This window comes from Rhinopithecus roxellana, chromosome 8 (assembly GCF_007565055.1).
Source record: "Rhinopithecus roxellana isolate Shanxi Qingling chromosome 8, ASM756505v1, whole genome shotgun sequence".
Lineage (NCBI taxonomy): Eukaryota > Metazoa > Chordata > Mammalia > Primates > Cercopithecidae > Rhinopithecus > Rhinopithecus roxellana.
In genome coordinates, this window is record NC_044556.1 from 38,433,537 (window position 1) to 38,451,018 (window position 17,482).

Below are 17,482 nucleotides of genomic sequence, written 5' to 3' on the forward strand. Positions count from 1 at the left end.
TGTAGTGTAGTACTTAGCAAAAAGGATTTTCAGCTAATTGACTAAAAATTAAAAAGTGAAAAACAAAAAATACTGAAGCTGTGAAAAATTCCATATTAGTATATTTATTATTTGTTTTCTTATATTAATATCTTCCTATAACAATGCTCATTGTAAAAAATAAGAAATATATGCACACTTCATCAAACTAAAGAATACATATAGTCCTATTCCCCTAGAGACAACCATGGTTAACATATTGCTGTGTATGCTTCCAGAGCTTTTCCTTTGCATGTCTGTTCCACAGCATTCATTTATTAAATGGATTCTGCCATGTGCCAAACACTGCTTTTTTTTAGATAAAAAGGTGGAAAAGATAAGGATGGTTTGGGGGAGGTTCTTGCTCTCATGGAGCTTATGCTTTACTTAGGAAAGGTGGAACAAATTGATAATTTCTGAAAGTTAGAAGTACAATGAAGAAAATGAAGGAGGGTAATGGGCTAGATAGTAATTGCAGGGAGTAGCTACATTAAATAGGATAGTTAGAGAAAACCTCAGTGTGGGCATTTGATCTAAGATATGAATGATTAGGAAGACCTAGGCCTGTGAAATTCTGGGAGAAGAATATTCTAGCTAGATGGAATGGCAAAGACCCAGGACTTGAAGCAGGAAGGAACTTCTTTGAAAAGGTTCTCATGACTACAGGGTAGAGAGTTAGGGAAGGAGTGAAGTAAGAGGTTGGGAGGGACCAGATGATACAGGGCCTGTGATGGGCCAAATGAGGAATTTGTTTTTTTACTTGAAGTACAGTGGGAAGCCAGTGGGGCATATTAAATACAGGAATGATAGGGTCTCATATACAGAAAGATTGCTCTGGTAGGTACAGAAATTGAGGGATCATTTAGTAGGCTGCTATAGTTGACCACGTGAAACCAGTGGTGACTTAGACAAGATGGAAGCAGTGGAGAAGAAAGAAGATGTGTTTGAGCTGGATTTTGGTGGGAAAGTGACTTGCTAAAGGACAAGCAGCGATAGGGAGAGCAAAAGAACTCAAGGAGACTTTATGGTCTTTATTTGAAAACCAGATGGATTACTGGTACCATTTACAAAAATGAAGTCATAACTATATACTCTTTTCTAGCCTGCTGAAATTTAGGTTTTTTTTTTTTATTTTTTTTTTTTATTTTTTTATTTTTTTTTTTGAGATGGAGTCTGGCTCTGTCACCCAGCCTGGAGTGCAGTGGCCAGATCTCAGCTCACTGCAAGCTCCGCCTCCCGGGTTTACGCCATTCTCCTGCCTCAGCCTCCCGAGTGGCTGGGACTACAGGCGCCCACCACCTCGTGCGGCTAGTTTTTTGTATTTTTTTTATTAGAGATGGGGTTTCACCCGGTTAGCCAGGATGGTCTCGATTTCCTGACCTCGTGATCCGCCCGTCTCGACCTCCCAAAGTGCTGGGATTACAGGCTTGAGCCACTGCGCCCGGCCAAAATTTAGCTTTTACTAGTGTAAACTGAGCAGGAATAGCAGAATTGAAATTAATTAAAAATAAGCAGGGAATAAATTTTAAAATGGGCCTAGTACGTAAAGGCATATACATGGTTATAAAGCCACCTATGATACTCCAGAAGAGATGACTTGAAATGTTTATTTTTTATTAATTTTTTTAAACCAAATAGCATAGAGCCTTATTATATTCATCTCTATGCCTTCTCCCTGTTGTCATTTACAGGCATATATGTGCAGCTTCTTGCTGGACATTAGATGTGAATATTATTGACTCCTTAAATAAAAAATTATTACTTTCTTTCCACCTAAAAGCTACCTTATTTTCTGAGACCTCTGCCTATGTCATCACAGAATTTAAGGTCACCAAACTAGATAACTTTGAATCATTTCTTCTTGTCCATCATGTCCAGTTGATGCCAGATCTTACTGATTGTGATAGAGGCTCAACTCTAATGAGCTCATATGTAAGGGAAAATCATTTGGTTAGGATAACTAGACTATGAAGAGCCAGGCATTGAAGATGCCCAGAATCAGAAAGTCAGATGCTTCTCATTTCAGCTCCCCATCCTCTCTGAGAAACTTCCTCTGCGTAGTCAGAGACAGGGCCCAGCAGCTCCAAGTCTAGTATTTAAAATCTTGGGTAAGGCCTCTGATCAGCTCAGCTGATTGAAGTCACCCTGCAGTTAAAGGAACTATAATTGGCAGGCTCCATTTGAACCACAGAGATGAAGTCAAGGAAGTCAGTTCTCCAACAGCGGGTGGGGCATTCTTGGAATTAGGAAGGAGAACCAGGTAGAAAATATTCTGTGATAGATTCAACAGGAGGCTTTTAGATCGCCTTTTTTTTTTTTTTTTTTGAGGTTAATAAATAGAAGGGCTAAATCCAGATTACATTAGGACAATATAACCAACATTTGTATAACATGCATTATTTCATCTGAAACTAATAAAAACTACCCTTTGAGGTAGGCACTATTATTTCTATTTCACCAATAAGAAAACTGAGGCTCAGGGACATTTAGTGATTTGCCCAAGGTCAGAGTAGTATGTAGCAGAACTGGCCTCTGAACTTGGTCCCTCTGAAACCATCCCATCCTCTGGGCTTTCTTGTTTTTGCCTACATTGTTGTCAAGGGATACTGAGTGCTCAGGACTATTCTGAGCAACGACAGACAAGAAGTCTTATTCTTGGAAGCCAGGTGCTGTTTGATCTACAGCAGTGAACCTGTAGTAGCTATTGACTGTCTTAAATTTCCAGGAAACTCGCGCTGTCCTCATCCCACGACTCATTGGACCACATATTCTGAATATGCTGTCACATCAGGTTCCCTTTCTAGCTCTCCCTTTCCTTACTAGGTCAAACAGTATACAAGCCATTACTTATTTGTTATAAAGTAATAAGCTATGGATAGGTATCAAAGGAAACACATGTATTACAAGATTATTATTTTTGTAACAAAATCAACAAAGTTTTGTCACTGCAGAATGCCCACAGAAATTGACTTTCCATAGAAGGGAGATAGAAGAGAGGAATGGTATAGAATACAGGCCTCCCCCCAGACAGGCCTGGGCACAAATCCTGGCCCTGCTGCTTACAGCTCTGTGTCCTTAAGCAGCTTCACTTAAGCACTCTGAGCTATTTTCCACTTTAGTATATGGTTGATAATGGTACCTACTTCATAGGACAATGTATGTGAAACCATTATGCTTAATAAATAATAGCTATTACTACCACTAATAGCAATAGTGGCAGTTATAGAAAGTGGGTTAGAGGTACAGAATTTGCAAGAATATTGGGCAAGCCTGTGGGTTTAATACTTATTTCAATATTTATTTCAAAAAGTGTAAGGTTCTTTACAATTCCATGGTTGGTATTTTTCTATCATCACGCTGACAAAAATCCATGCTTAAGGGAGCTTATTTTCTACTTGGGAAAGACAGACAGGAAACAAATAAGTACAAAATGTCATGTATCCTATAGTAATACATTAAGTAGGGAAGGCAGTAGGAAGAATTGGGAGAGTGAGTTGTGATTTAAGAAACTTCGGCCGGGCAAGGTGTCTCACGCCTGTAATCCCAGCACTTTGGGAGGCTGAGGTGGGTAGATCACAAGGTCAGGAGTTAAAGGCTAGCTTGGCCAAGATGGTGAAACCCCATCTCTAATAAAAATACAAAAAAAAAAAAAAAAAAAATTAGCCTGGTGTGGTGGTGGGTGCCTATAAACCCAGCTCCTCGGGAGGTTGAGGCAGAGAACTGCTTGAACCCAGGAGCCTGGGAGGTGGAACCCAGGTGCAGTGAGCGGAGATCTCACCACTGCACTCCAGCCTGGGCGACAGAGCGAGACTCCGTCTCAAAAAAAAAAAAAAAGAAAGAAAGTTAAAGGACAACCTGTGTGATAAAGATTAAGTTTTGGTATTGCAATAACCTCATGACCTAAAAACCGTATTACCCCTATGGCAAAAGTATTTCCAAGCCTTACCCACAGGTTCAGGCAAATGTCAGCACAACAGGCAATGCAGAAAGCATTTTGGACAAATTCTTAAAATGTGTATGTCCCCATATAGTTTGTATTTTTCGTCTGTCCTCCCTTTATTTCCACTAATTTTCTGACCTCGATGATACTTTCATTCACTGATGTTCAACTTAGTGTAGACTTTTTTTCTTTTCTGGTGTGCCTCTTACACTTGCCAGCGTAGGGCTGACATCTCACCAGGAAGAAATTGGCTCTGTGACTTGGGGTTGGAAATGGTGCCGCAGATGGTGCTTTCTCCAGTGACAGTTCTCTTTTCCCTGAATTAGGATCGATTGGCGGCCTCTTCTTTGCAGTTGGCATTGCCCAATATGCCCTGTTAGGATACTTCATCCGCTCCTGGAGGACCCTAGCCGTTCTGGTTAACCTGCAGGGAACAGTGGTCTTTCTCTTATCTTTGTAAGTAGTTTTTCCTCTTGGCGTTTTAACTTAAAAAGCCAAAGCAATGTCTTAAGAAGATGTGGGTCAATGAGCAGCATTATTCCCTTGCAGGAGCTTGCCTGCACTGACTTTGGTGAAGAACTAAATTCTGCAAGTGCTCCAATTCTTGGCAGCTCCTGGGAAGAGAGATGCTTAATTAATTCAGAATGCAGGTATCCCTTGTTTAAAATAACCTCTTAATAGACTGCATTGTAACAACCTTCACCTTGTTGGCATAGGCAACCAATTGCTTTTTTAACCTAACACCTCAACCTTAAAGGTCTTCAGGCTGGATCACATTATGTACTAGGTGTGTGACTGAGGTATGATTTTGTAGAACAGTGTACTCATATTGGATATGCAGTGACAACTGTTCATCTTACAGATTAGTGTCATTTCAGGGCCTCTAAATTTTGACTCTGAAAGAGTCTTAAATACAGAAGAAATCCTTAGAGTGCAGGGCCTCATAGCAGTGGCAGGATGATTCCCTGGTCAGGGAAGGACTCTGTCAATGACTGCCCAAGGTGTCATACCATGGCCTTCTAAGACACCCAGATGCTACAGGCAAGCCACCAACTTAGTAAGCCCATTTCACCAGGAGTTTTTTTTTTTCTTTTGAGCTACAGTTTCATCCTCGTTGCCCAGGCTGGAGTGTGATGGCGCAATCTCGGCTCACTGCAACCTCCACCTCCCGGGTTCAAGCAAATCTCCTGCCTCCCGAGTAGCTGGGATTACAGGCATGCGCCACCGTACCTGGCTGATTTTGTATTTTTAGTAGAGACAGGGTTTCTCCATGTTGGTCAGCAGACTGGTCTTGAGCTCCTGACCTCAGGTGATCCGCCTGCCTCAGCCTCCCAAAGTGCTGGGATTACAGGCATGAGCCACCGCACCCGGCAGAAGTTTTTATGTGGTATATGAAAGGCTTTTCTTCCCTGAGATATCAGATCTCTGATGGTAATCATCAAAATCTTTAACATAAACAAAATTTTCAGCTAGTATTTCCTTCCTTCATCTATGCCATAAAGTGAAGGAGACCTGTAGTAGTGTTTTAATTCAGACAGCTCTTTATTTACTCTTTATCTGGGTTCTAAATTGAGATTTGGTAGGGACTAAATTGAAATTTTTCATACATTTTTGAAAGCAAGAGAATGTTAACTGCAAAAATGAGTAGAAGTACCCTGTATTTTAAAAATAAAATTTATTAAATGTATTTTAGTTACATCAATTTGAGTGAGATAATTTTATTAGAAGAAACTAATATGATTTTATTAACTTGTATATTGTCAATGTTTGAAAGTAATAAATGGATGCCTACTATAGTACTTTGAATTAATAAACATTTATGTAAATATTGATGAATAAATAAATTTTCTTTTAAAACGTTTAGTAAATTTCCTACTTCTCCATCTTGTCGGGCTCTCATCTCCCCTTTGATAGTAGCACCACTTCACTAGATGATCTGGCTGTTCTTTTTGTGAATATATAGTCTGAATTAGTTACTGCTTAGTGCTAGGTGGAGACATCTCCTCATTGGGAAGTGAGTTCTGGTCATGAAAAATAGAAAGCAGAGAGAAAAGAACTCATGAGACTAAAGTATTTACTTACTCCACTGAGCCTGGACCGTAAGGCTTCCCACAGCCAGCCTCCAATTTATCTTTCTTAATTTATTCCCATCCCATGTTCAGGCACACTGTACTACTTGTTCCTTTTCTGCTCCATGCTGCTACTCAGTGCTGTGCCTGCTTTTTCAACAATCTGCCCAGATCCTCTTATTGGATAAGTACGCCACTGTCCTGATTTGCTCAAATGCCGTCCACCCCATCTTTTCCTGATCATAGCCTCAGCTACAAGTCATTCTCTTTCTTTTCTGAATTCCATGGCATTCACCCATACCCTTTGAGTGGTCCTTGTGTTTCTGCCTCATACTGGAGCAACATTCTCTCTAAACTGAGAGCTCTCCAACAGTAGCAGGCTCTTTACTCCATGATTACGTTTTCCCCAGTACCAAAGCCAGGGGTTTCCACACAGTAGATCCTCGGACATTGCTCAAATGTTGGTACAAACACATTTGGAATCACCTTGAGAATTTTTCATCAGCAACATAAGAAGCCACATTATATACCTTATTTGTTTATCAGAAACATTTTTACCTAGCTTAAAAATTCCTTATTTTCACAATACTTCAATTTCAGTAGATTTACTTTTTTTTTCCTGAAAACCACGGTCCCCTTAATTTACAAAGGTTTGCTACCTTTAATATTCAAGGAGCATTTTTGAGTGGGGCAACATCGTTAAATTAACATTTTAGCTTTCAAAGGAGCCCACGGCGCAGATGACCCTGCTGCTCCGTAGAGGACGGCATGTTCAAAGGCCTGCTCGATCTTTTAAAAATGTGTCTTACTGTTTTGCGTGTATAATCTCCATGTGTTGGAACTCTGTTTCCAAATCTGTACACTGGCAACTAGGTGACCCTCTTTATAAGCAAGCTTATTGGCCTCTCAAAATGCAGAGAAATATAAGGCCCTAAGATTTTCATGATCAAGATAAACGCTTTGCCAGGTAGAAATAGTTTTATTAACTCAGAGCCAAATTTCTAAAGCCTTCGTGTCTCTCAAATACCATCTTTAAAATGATTTATAAAGTTTTAAAAGTAATTTTTATTGCTTATAAACAATTTTGAAAACACAGAGAGGCTAAGGGTAGGGGAAAATGACTTATATAACCCAAAGATAATGACTGTGAATATTTTGGCATATTTTCTGTTCTTTTTTATTCCTCACAATCCTCCCCAAAACAATTAACTTTTATTGTTGTATATTTTCTCTCAATATTTATCATAGTAGTCCTCTTTCATTTAGGCATAATCAAGTGATTTCACATAATAGCTCCTATATGGCCCTATAGATAGGGCCAATAAATCTCACTCATAACCTGCACACCTAACTTCAACAGAATAATGTTACTTGATTATTTATTTTTTTGTCAGTATAACAATCAAATGACAATGAAGAAGTAGATGGAAGGATTTTTCAGGATGTTGTAGATGGCCATTGTTCCTGCTTTTTCATCGTGCATCAATATTCTTTTCCCCAGTAGCAAAGCTCCTGGTAAAACTCCTGCCTTTTGGTTTCCAGCATCTTTCCTTTCAGCACCATTACATTGTTCTGTACAAAATTGAAATGCTCAATAAATGGTTGTTGACAGACTGGCTGTACATTAAGTTTCCTGTAGAGTTTGTTGCTAATTCACTATCCTTATTAGAAGGCACAGTGAATTCTATAAAGCACCTTAAATAGCCAGTTTTATTCATCGACGTTTCATTTTAGGCAGATAATGTCAAATTAGATTTTAAAAAACCTTGATTTGTGTCTTGTAAACAAGGCTTCCATATTCCTGCCTTGGTTTTGTCTTTGGAAAGACCTCTAAAAGTGTAGGCAAAATGGGGAAGAGGAAAAAGATACATAATATTTAAGTGTTGAAACTCTTTGAATATATCAATGGCAATGTAATTGTCCAACACTTTGTAGTTATATTAGAAAATAACTGTTGTGTTGTAACTAGAAGTTGATCAGGAAATAACTTTTATTCTTTAAGGTCTTGGGGGATCAGGAAATATCCTCAGGACATTTTAAAGCCAGTGTGTCAGGTGATTTGAGTATTTTGAAGCAGTAAACACTCAAAAGTAGCTTTGGTAAACTTGGTTTCATCTTTATGTGTAGTCTTAAGATAATCTCTACCTCCTACATGTCACTATATTAAAAACATTTCAGTTTATGTTTTTTTTTCTGATGAGATAATAAAGATTTCCATCTTCTTTGTGAGGCTTTTTTAGAACTTAAAAAAAACCCTTGTCTCTACAGTATTATTCAAACAACACTTGGCTAGGATTTAGAGCCATATCTTTGACCTGTGCTTTATGAAGAATTTTCATTATTCAGTCCTATAGACTGAATAATGTTAATATTTAACATATTAAAATTCACATATTAAAATTTATTTAAAAATAAATGCATGCTGTTTGCTTTTTAAACTGCAGTTGTAAAAGCGTGTTCTTGGTTTTCAGCGGGAGACTACCATTTAACGTTACCATGCTGTTGAAAGTAGCCCTTTCATATGTCATTGGGAGAGTCAAACTTAAGTCTAACACGGAATCCATTTGTGGTGCAGGAATCCATGTACTGAGTAGGTGATTTGTCTCCTTCCTGTGCACGTGTGCCTATATGAATATACAGCCTTTAATGACATCTCTTTCAGATTCATTCCTGAATCACCTCGTTGGTTATACTCCCAGGGTCGACTGAGTGAGGCTGAAGAGGCGCTGTACATCATTGCCAAGAGGAACCGCAAGCTCAAGTGCACATTCTCACTAACACACCCCGCCAACAGGAGCTGCAGGGAGACTGGAAGTTTCCTGGATCTGTTTCGTTACCGGGTCCTCTTAGGACACACTTTGATCCTGATGTTCATCTGGTAATTATACTAAGGCGTGTTCTGTTGCTCTTTAACTAAAATTGCTCAAGGTTCTCTTGATATCCTCCTCCTTCTTCAGGGTACAGAGAATTTTACCTCTTTTGTTAGCTTGAGGTTGTTTTCTTAAAAGCAATGCCCCTGATTCTTAGTGCCTGGTTTTCTTCTTGCGCAGCCCTGTCTTTCTCAAGCAGCAGATAATGGTGCCTGATGGGCAGGTCCACTGAGCTTGAGTGAGTAGACACCAGAAGCACGTCTTTGCTCTTGAGGTATTTATCATAAATATTTAAGCCTTCCTGCCCCTTCCGCTGCAAAAAAGGAAAGAAGGCAAATAAGCATGTAGAAATAGAAGAGTTTTTAAATAAGACTTTAAAAATACTTACCTTTGGCATTGACATCACACAGTTTGCTAGCACATTCTGATTGTGGTGCTCCATGCTGCATTTTCTGTGGTACTCCCACTCACTAACTCACTGAGGTGGGCTAAATATGATCCCTTGTACAGATGGGACCCCAGGAGTTTGAAGTGAGGAACCCTAAGCCACATATGTAAATCAGTGATTGAACTGATGAGCACTTTCAGAACCTAATTTTTCTGGTTGTTTAGCTTATTCCCACCTGCCTCTCACAATGCTCTCAGCATGAGTGTAAGTTGCATTCAGTGGTTCAAGATGGTTTCATTTAAAGAATGAAGTTGTAGAAAGAGGAGAAATGGATGGGTGCATACAATTTGTGGATTGCACATGTGTTTTGATATTGTACATACTGCTAATGTGCCATAAGTGTTATCTGGGCAAAATCATACCTACTAGCCTAAAGGACAGTTGTGCTGTGGCTGATATGTATTTGCCACAAAGCCTGCATGGAACCCTACATTTCATGCAGGGATAAAGGAAAGTGATTTTATATGAAAGTGATCTTATGTATAAAGCTACAAAGAATAGTAGCTTTAGAATAAGAAGCTGCAAAGATGTTTTTCTATATCATATTCTCTTTTTCTACCCAAGCAGTGGCTGCCACCTATATGGTTGGGGGCCATGTTAACCAGCTGCTACTTTCCCCCACAGAGCCATCACAGTGCTAGGAATATCACAGATGCATAATAAATGTTGAGGCTTGGAGGCATGGAGATTAAGAAAACCACTGAAAGCCAAACCTGACAACACAGCATAGGAGCTGCTAATTTGAGGTTCTACTATTCAAAAACAAATACAAAGTATGTTCAGGTACTTAGGGCTCCATAAAACTTTACGTTTGCGTATCACATAGACAGTTAGTCAATCTCTGCCTTGGAGGAACCACCTACTTGTTGCAGATTATTCACTATTTTTATTTTTTTCCCCATGTATATTAACTTCTGAGTTCTGGCCTTCAATGGATAAACAAACAAACCCTAGACTTAGGGCTGGGGAGACTGTCCCTGTTCATTTTATTTCTTACACAGCCAAATAAACTTCTTCCCTGAGGCTGAGAATGTTAAAACGTGATAATAGAGACAGTCACTCCACATATTGCCATTCTTTTTGAAGATGCTATAAAATTCTAAAATCTTCTCTGTGGATCTGTCATTCAAGAAAGCCTTAACTGGGGATTCAAATTATACCTCTGTGTTAAACATCTGTTTCTTTGGTTATTTTCCACAATAGTGCCTTTTTAAGTAGTTCTTTGATGCTCTAAATATACTGTTAAATATTACACAAGCATTTTAAATTTTGTTCGGGGGGCATAAAGAGGATTGAAATGATTTTAATAGTTGTAATTATGGATCCCAATGACCGACTCTGTGATGAAGGCAACTTGCAGAGCAGAGGCCCAGCCCTGGGGACAATGGGCCTTCCATGCTTCATGCTCTCCCCATTCTCTCTTACCACCAGCTGGGAACTAAATTCCACTATTGTCCTGAACTGGCTTGTCTATTCTTGCCTTGACTTGATACTGTCACAGCTTGATTTAAATAGGGGTGTGTGTGTGTGTGTGTGTGTGTGTGTGTGTGTGTGTGTCTGGAATTTCTATTGTAAATGCAGAACAGACGCACAGAAAACTAACTGGGAAACAGCATTATGTAAGAGGAAAGTCTCTTCTGCAGGTGTAAAGGATTTTAAGAACATTTTAGAAAACTACATGGATTCAAATTTATTTTGCCCTCTGCTTTCATGCAAGATACCTGGGAGACAGTGAGAATAGACAATGCAGTGTCAGCTTGCATCCTTACATGTGATGTCCTGGCTACAATCCTGCCCGTTGCCCTTGGTATATGAATAACACTTCATCTCAGTAAGAAGTCATGCATAATACTTCTGGCTCATTTGCTAGGGAGGGCTGGACTACTAACCACTCCAGCTTGAGCGTCCCTCTTCCTTACATCTCTCTCTCCTTACATTACCACAGTCTGGAGTACTTGGCCCACTTCTGAGATTAAGCAGAGATGGAAATAAAACTCACTTTCCTGATTGATCTCATTATAGCCACAGCTCATTAGACTTTCTCTAAGGAAAGCTAAAGGGAAGCAAATGAGAACGTCCCCTTAATAAACACTGATCAAACTGCGTTGCAAAAGCATAAAAACTGATGAACTTAACAAAGCTTCAGTATTTTACTGCTTGTATAGAAATTTGTGGTTTACCAAACATATTCATATTCTTGTAAAGCCCAGTTTCAGGGTTTTATTTTTGTTCATTCTATTCTATTTTGTTTTGTTTTATTTTAATAATGCAGTTTCCTAGGCATAGAAGTTCCTACTACCACCATTACTGTGTTTGAGGAAGCCCTGATTTGGATCTTTAGGTTGGCACTTGGCTTCCTCAGCTCTTTAGTTCCTGGATTGTAGGAGAGAGGCTTGGTGCCTAGCACAATGCCTGCCACCCAAGAGGAACTCCCTGTTTGTTTCAGGAATGGCGTACATAAATAAATCAATGGCTTTTTAAGTGACCCTTCCTCAGTTGTTCCTCCTAGAAGATCCTGCCTTTGCTGTGACCTTTAATTTTTCTCTCCTGTTCTGGGAGTCTGTGGCATATGCACCTACTGAGTGCAGGATGGGGTTAAAACCTGCAGTGGGAAGTGTCTGGATCATTGGGGATTGGAGTGCCAGTCATTTCAGGCCTTCAGGTGACCCACTGAAGATCCAGTCACTTCTCAGCTCATGTTCTTAAGACCATCTTCTGTTGGCTTTTCAATGGGAGTTCTTTTCTGGAATCATTTCAATAATATTACAACAGTCTATAACAAGTGTTCCATAAATTGTTGCCTTAAATAAAGGATAGCGTCATTGTGTTCTATTAATTGCAAAAATGCTTGCTGAAAGCACATGCAATGTCTTTCCTCTTTAAGGGGCTGGCCATCCATTTGATTTATATAACATGTAGACATAGCTCAAATTATTTCCAAGCCCCCATAATTTTTTGTTTTTAACTAGTGTTGAAATTTAGATTAAAATAGAAAAATTAGTAGGAGAGACAAGCTTATTGCTTGCAGCAGATCAAGCAACCATATTGAACCACTGTTTGAATCTTCTCTGGCAAATTCTTATGTACTTTTCTATTGTCCTTCTTGTCTTTTACGTCCTGGTCCTTTGACTCCCAATTGCAGGTTTGTGTGCAGCTTGGTGTATTATGGCCTAACTCTGAGTGCGGGTGATCTAGGTGGAAGTATTTATGCCAACCTGGCCCTGTCTGGGCTCATAGAGATTCCATCTTACCCTCTCTGTATCTACTTGATTAACCAAAAATGGTAAGTGTGGATGAATATGAAGTGCACCACAGAGAATGCACACACACACATAAGCCCTCTGATATACATGCATATCTACATGGTGTTGTCTTTGTATGCAGTATCAGCTGATTGCTCTGTGGTGATTAGTTTCTTTCCATCTAAAAACAGTTAGAATTCATTTCTTAGTGCAGGATTTCTTGAGTTTCATGTTTACGAGTTTTTATATAGGTTTCAATTCAATATTGAATATCAAAATCCAAGATAGTATTGAATATTACCATCAGAGGGTTTGTGAGTAGTCTTTATGTAATTTGTTAGTCGCCAGAGATGAGATTATTAGCTCTATGTAGATGAAACTCTATAAACCCAATTAACAATAAATATTTAGAAGTTCTTACAAGAAGACAAATAATTGAAGGAACTAGAAAGACTTTTCTTATCTTCTGTGGCCCACCTTACTTTGTTGAGGAGGCAGAAGATATACTGCTTTACTCATTGTCAGTGGGCACAGTTTCCAGATAGATTTTAAACATTATTTTATACAGCCCCCTTTCCTCAGTTTTTGAGATTGCTTCTGTTACTTAGCCCCTGACCAGGCCACCTAAAAATCCCATTCTGCATGAGCTGGGAATCAGTTGAATTATGCCATTTCTTTTTCTCCAGAAATCATCATTCCAGCCAAACTCAGAATTCCTTTGGCATTGTGCTTAATGCTATTGTCATGATGTTTTAGCCGAGAGTGTTTTGAAGGGCAGGTTTGGATTCTGTTAAATTGAAGGCTTGTCTCCCAGGCAGTGTTCCCAGCTGCCTCTGCTGATCCCTGTGGTAGAGGCTACAACTTACTCTCATCATGATACAAGAGCTGGATCATGTATTATATTCAGAAGTCTTTCCCAGTACCCCCAGTTGTGCCAGATGCCTCTCCTTTGTGCTGCTCTAGCACCCTGTGCATACCTATGGGGCCATTTAAAAGTTTTACAAGGAAGCTGTCCATGGGGGTATTTTATGTGTCTTTGCATCCCTGGTACTTGCCTAGCATGGTGTGTGTTACTTGAAAGGCCTTCCATATTGACTGTTAAATTAAGCAAAATGACCTGGAAAATAAGATTCAAGACCTTCTTAGCACCACCCAGAGTTAGGATTGAAATCTGAAGCAGAGGGAAGGAAGGCTACCTTTGTGATCTGGCAGACCTGAATTCAGATCTAGTCTTTGCCATGTGTTCGTTGTATGACTTTGACAAGTTTCTTCACTAAGCCTCCCTTCGTACTTATTCTCAAACCAGGGATTATAAAATTCACTGGCAAAATTATCAAAATTATTGAGGTTCCTAGTAAAAGTGTTGTAAAAGCATGTTGTAAGCCCCTAGAAAAGGGAGACTTACTAATGTTAATATATTTCTTCCAAGTCTAGGGCTTTTATTTGAAAATCGCTTCTCTCAATAAGTATGAAATAACATTTCACTTATTTCTAACCCACTAACACATTTTTTTTCTGTGTGTTTTTTTAAGAGAGATTGACTTAAAAAAAATGCCAAAACTTTAAACTGCGTAAAACCAGAAAAGGTAACCAGAAAGTAAAGGAAGTTGTAAGACTATTCTCCTTGTTTCAGTTTCATTCTCTGAAAGATGGAGAATGTAATAGTACATGCCTACAGGATTTTTATTAGGATTAAATAAGGTAATAGATGGTCAACATTTAAAACAGTGTCTGAAACTTAGCACTCATGGAAATAGATAGAATGATACTATGCTGTTTTCCCACACAAATCACTTAATCCTGCCATCCGTCAACTTTCCCTTTGTTTTATAGTGGTTATTTATTTTGAGTCCTAGTCAGTTTCCTATCAGTCACATTTACCACTTATGCCTTAAGAGGAGATGAACATATATAATGAAACTGAAGATTTTTAAATAAGAAGTTTGGGAAGAAACAGATTAATTTATAAGGTTCTTAAGAGAACTGTGTAATTTCTTTCTATTGTTTAGGTTTGGTCGAAAGCGAACATTATCAGCATTTCTGTGCCTAGGAGGACTGGCTTGTCTTATTGTAATGTTTCTTCCAGAAAAGAAAGGTATGCCTTTCAAATTTCTACAAGGGTTTTGAACAGTACTTTTATTACAATGAATCATAATATAGTGGAGAGATGACCATATGGCATGCTTCATTTCTGTGATTGCATATTGTTTAGCAATTGTGTGGGATATAATGGGCCAGATTCCTTCCATTGCTTCAGCTCTTCTCTGGGTGAATAATGTGCTTAGAGGTGCACTATTAATTCTTTCAGGCTATTAAGCTACCATCTGGGGTAACTGAGATGTAGTACTGGTGATGTTAGAGTTGTTTATTTGATGATGAGGAGGACGGATTAGTTCTTCACAGAAAGAAACTTCATCCAAGGTTGTAAATTGCACTCGTCATTACAGCCAACCACAAGATTTGAGAGCAGAGCCCCTGGTTCTCAAAGGTGGCTTTGGTGCCCCTCAACATCTCCAGCATGACTCTCAAGGAACTCCAACAACAACAAGAACAATGGTATTCACTGTTGGTGACAATGGATAGTCTCTTAGTCTTATATAAATGTGAAAACACCTAGTTAGGAAACTGGTATTTTTATATATGTGTAGCTTTGCTATGCAAACACAGCTTCAAGAAGGATCCCTTTAGCATTCTAATATAACCTGATTGCTGCCCCTGTGTAGACATTCTGTAGCTATTGCTGGTTTTCAATCTCTTTTTTCACTAGCACACCTGAGGTATGTCAGCGATTGCCTTGGGAACTGTGTTTTTGGTTGTGATTTTCTAGAAGGAGGAGTGAGTCACAACAACTCTCTGAAGCTGGAGCGTGTGATGTAACAAGAGCCCTGTCTTAGGGGCTTTTGGATTTTGATAGGGTTCTGTTATGAAGCTTGCATTCCAGGTGACAATCCTTATGAGACGATTTGACGTAAAGTTTTGATAACTACTGGAAATGCATGAAGAATTCATTTTTTGTCAGAGTGTATCAGGTATTAAATACTCCTTTGGTAAATTGCTTCTCCTTGTGGTTCATTTGTGCATGTCTCATTAAGGACCCCAAGGCCGTGTGATCTCCCTTTTTTATAACCCTCCAGTATGCCTACTCTGTTGTTGATTGCCGCGTGAGGTTCTACACCTTGAGTCTCTAGTGTAAATTGCTCACTACTTAGAGTTTACCCAATACTTAGAACAGCTTTAAAGTGATTTTCATAGAATCATGGAAACTAGAGAACTGAGTACATTTGCCCATTTTTTATTCTCTAAGCAAATGGGTGCCCCTGCTAATACTAAGTAGAGGAGGAACTCCCCAGCTATTGCCCTGCCATAGACTTGTAGAACTAGGGAACTAGGTGCTCAGTTTTGTTTGTCTTCTGGTAAAACAGTGATGGACTTCAAATTGTTGTGGTTTTATATTCAGCAGATTTTGTTTTGCAGAGGCACCTTGAGAATTCGTTTTTTTTTTTTTTTCTTTTTTTTTACCTGCAATAGTCCAGCATTCTGTTTATTGCCTCATAGAGAAAAACTTTTTGCTAGTCCTGTAAACACACCTGTAACCTATCACACCTTCATAAGCCAGGCCAATTAATGTGTTTCCTCTCCTCCCACTTATTTGCACACTCCAGGTAACCCATCTCCTAGGACTCTACATGTGGCCCTTTCTTGAAATGATCTCTTCTTATAAATAACAAGACAAAAATCTATGGTAAAGGCAGATGTATGGTCTCCCCTCCAGACCAGCAAGTACCACTCTATTTGATTATAATCTGTTTTAAGAGAGCAACTTGGACCCTTTGTTGATTGTGTTCCTTGGTGGACACTGAATAAGAAACAGCATAGCAGAGTATCTTTGGCACTCCACGAATGTGCCTCAGGAGTATGTTACCTCTGTTACACTTAGAAAACGTAGATGTATTGTCTGTTTGTAATGATTTCTTAGCTGGGCATTGTGGCTCACACCTGTAATCCCAGCACTTTGGAGGCTGAGGAGGGCAGATCACCTAAGGTCAGAAGTTCGAGACCAGCCTGGCCAACATGGTGAAACCCCCATCTCTACTAAAAATACAAAAATTAGTCGGGCGTGGTGGCGGGTGCCTGTAATCCTAGCTACTAGGGAGGCAGAGGCAGGAGAATGGCTTCAACCCAGGAGGTGGAGGTTGCAGTGAGCCCAGATGGTGCCATTGCTTTCCAGCCTGGGCAACAAGAGCAAAATTCTGTCTCAAAAAAAAAAGAAAAAGATTTCCAGGGAAATTATTTCTATTTTTAATATTTCTACTACTTAATTTTAATAAATAATTTCTATATTTAATAATCATTACTATTAAAATTATCGTCTTCCACTACCATTGAGCCCATTGTCTTTCATTTAATTCATCACTAGAGAGAGAATATATGGTTACCTTTTTTGTATAATATTTTCTATGCTTGCAAAGACTTCTAGCTATGCCTAAATCTTCTCTTCTTTCAGATAACTAGTATTTGTTCTTTAAACTTTCTTTAAACCTTTTGTATTTACTCTTTAAAGTATTTTGATGACTTTTTTTTTAATCTCAAGTTTTTCAAAGGTTTAGGCTACATTTGTAAAAGTTCTAATAAGTACATATAAAGAAAATGACCTAGCAGTTTGAAAAATTCTGTAGCATCTTGTGTTAGTTTGGAGAGTACTCATTTTCTGTTTGCATTTTGTGTTCCTTTGTCCTCACTTTTCCTTACCAAACATGCCTTCAGTCTTGCCTTTCTGCTAACACAGGTGACCCTCTACCCACCATCATTTTTTAGCACCTCTACTTGATTGTAGGTCTCTGTGTCAGAAGCATTTGTGGAGACTGTGACAATGTATCTCTAGAAGAGATAGCCAG

The 17,482-nt window shown here is 39.0% G+C and overlaps 1 protein-coding gene across 5 annotated transcripts in view; it reads left to right on the top strand.

Moving 5' to 3' along the window:
• Positions 1 to 17,482, top strand: part of SLC22A15 (solute carrier family 22 member 15) — a 97,169-nt gene that overhangs the window by 46,761 nt on the left and 32,926 nt on the right. For 4 of the 5 annotated variants that reach the window (XR_004058776.1, XR_004058777.1, XR_004058775.1 and 1 more), the window contains exons 5-8: positions 4,285 to 4,414; positions 8,690 to 8,905; positions 12,488 to 12,628; positions 14,597 to 14,682. Coding sequence is in view for 2 of the 5 variants with exons in the window: in XM_010367908.2 (XP_010366210.1) it covers positions 4,285 to 4,414; positions 8,690 to 8,905; positions 12,488 to 12,628; positions 14,597 to 14,682 (573 nt within the window). In the remaining 3 variants the exon portion in view is untranslated. The remainder of the gene's footprint in view (positions 1 to 4,284; positions 4,415 to 8,689; positions 8,906 to 12,487; positions 12,629 to 14,596; positions 14,683 to 17,482) is intronic. The other variant, XM_030935881.1, reaches the window with a different exon arrangement.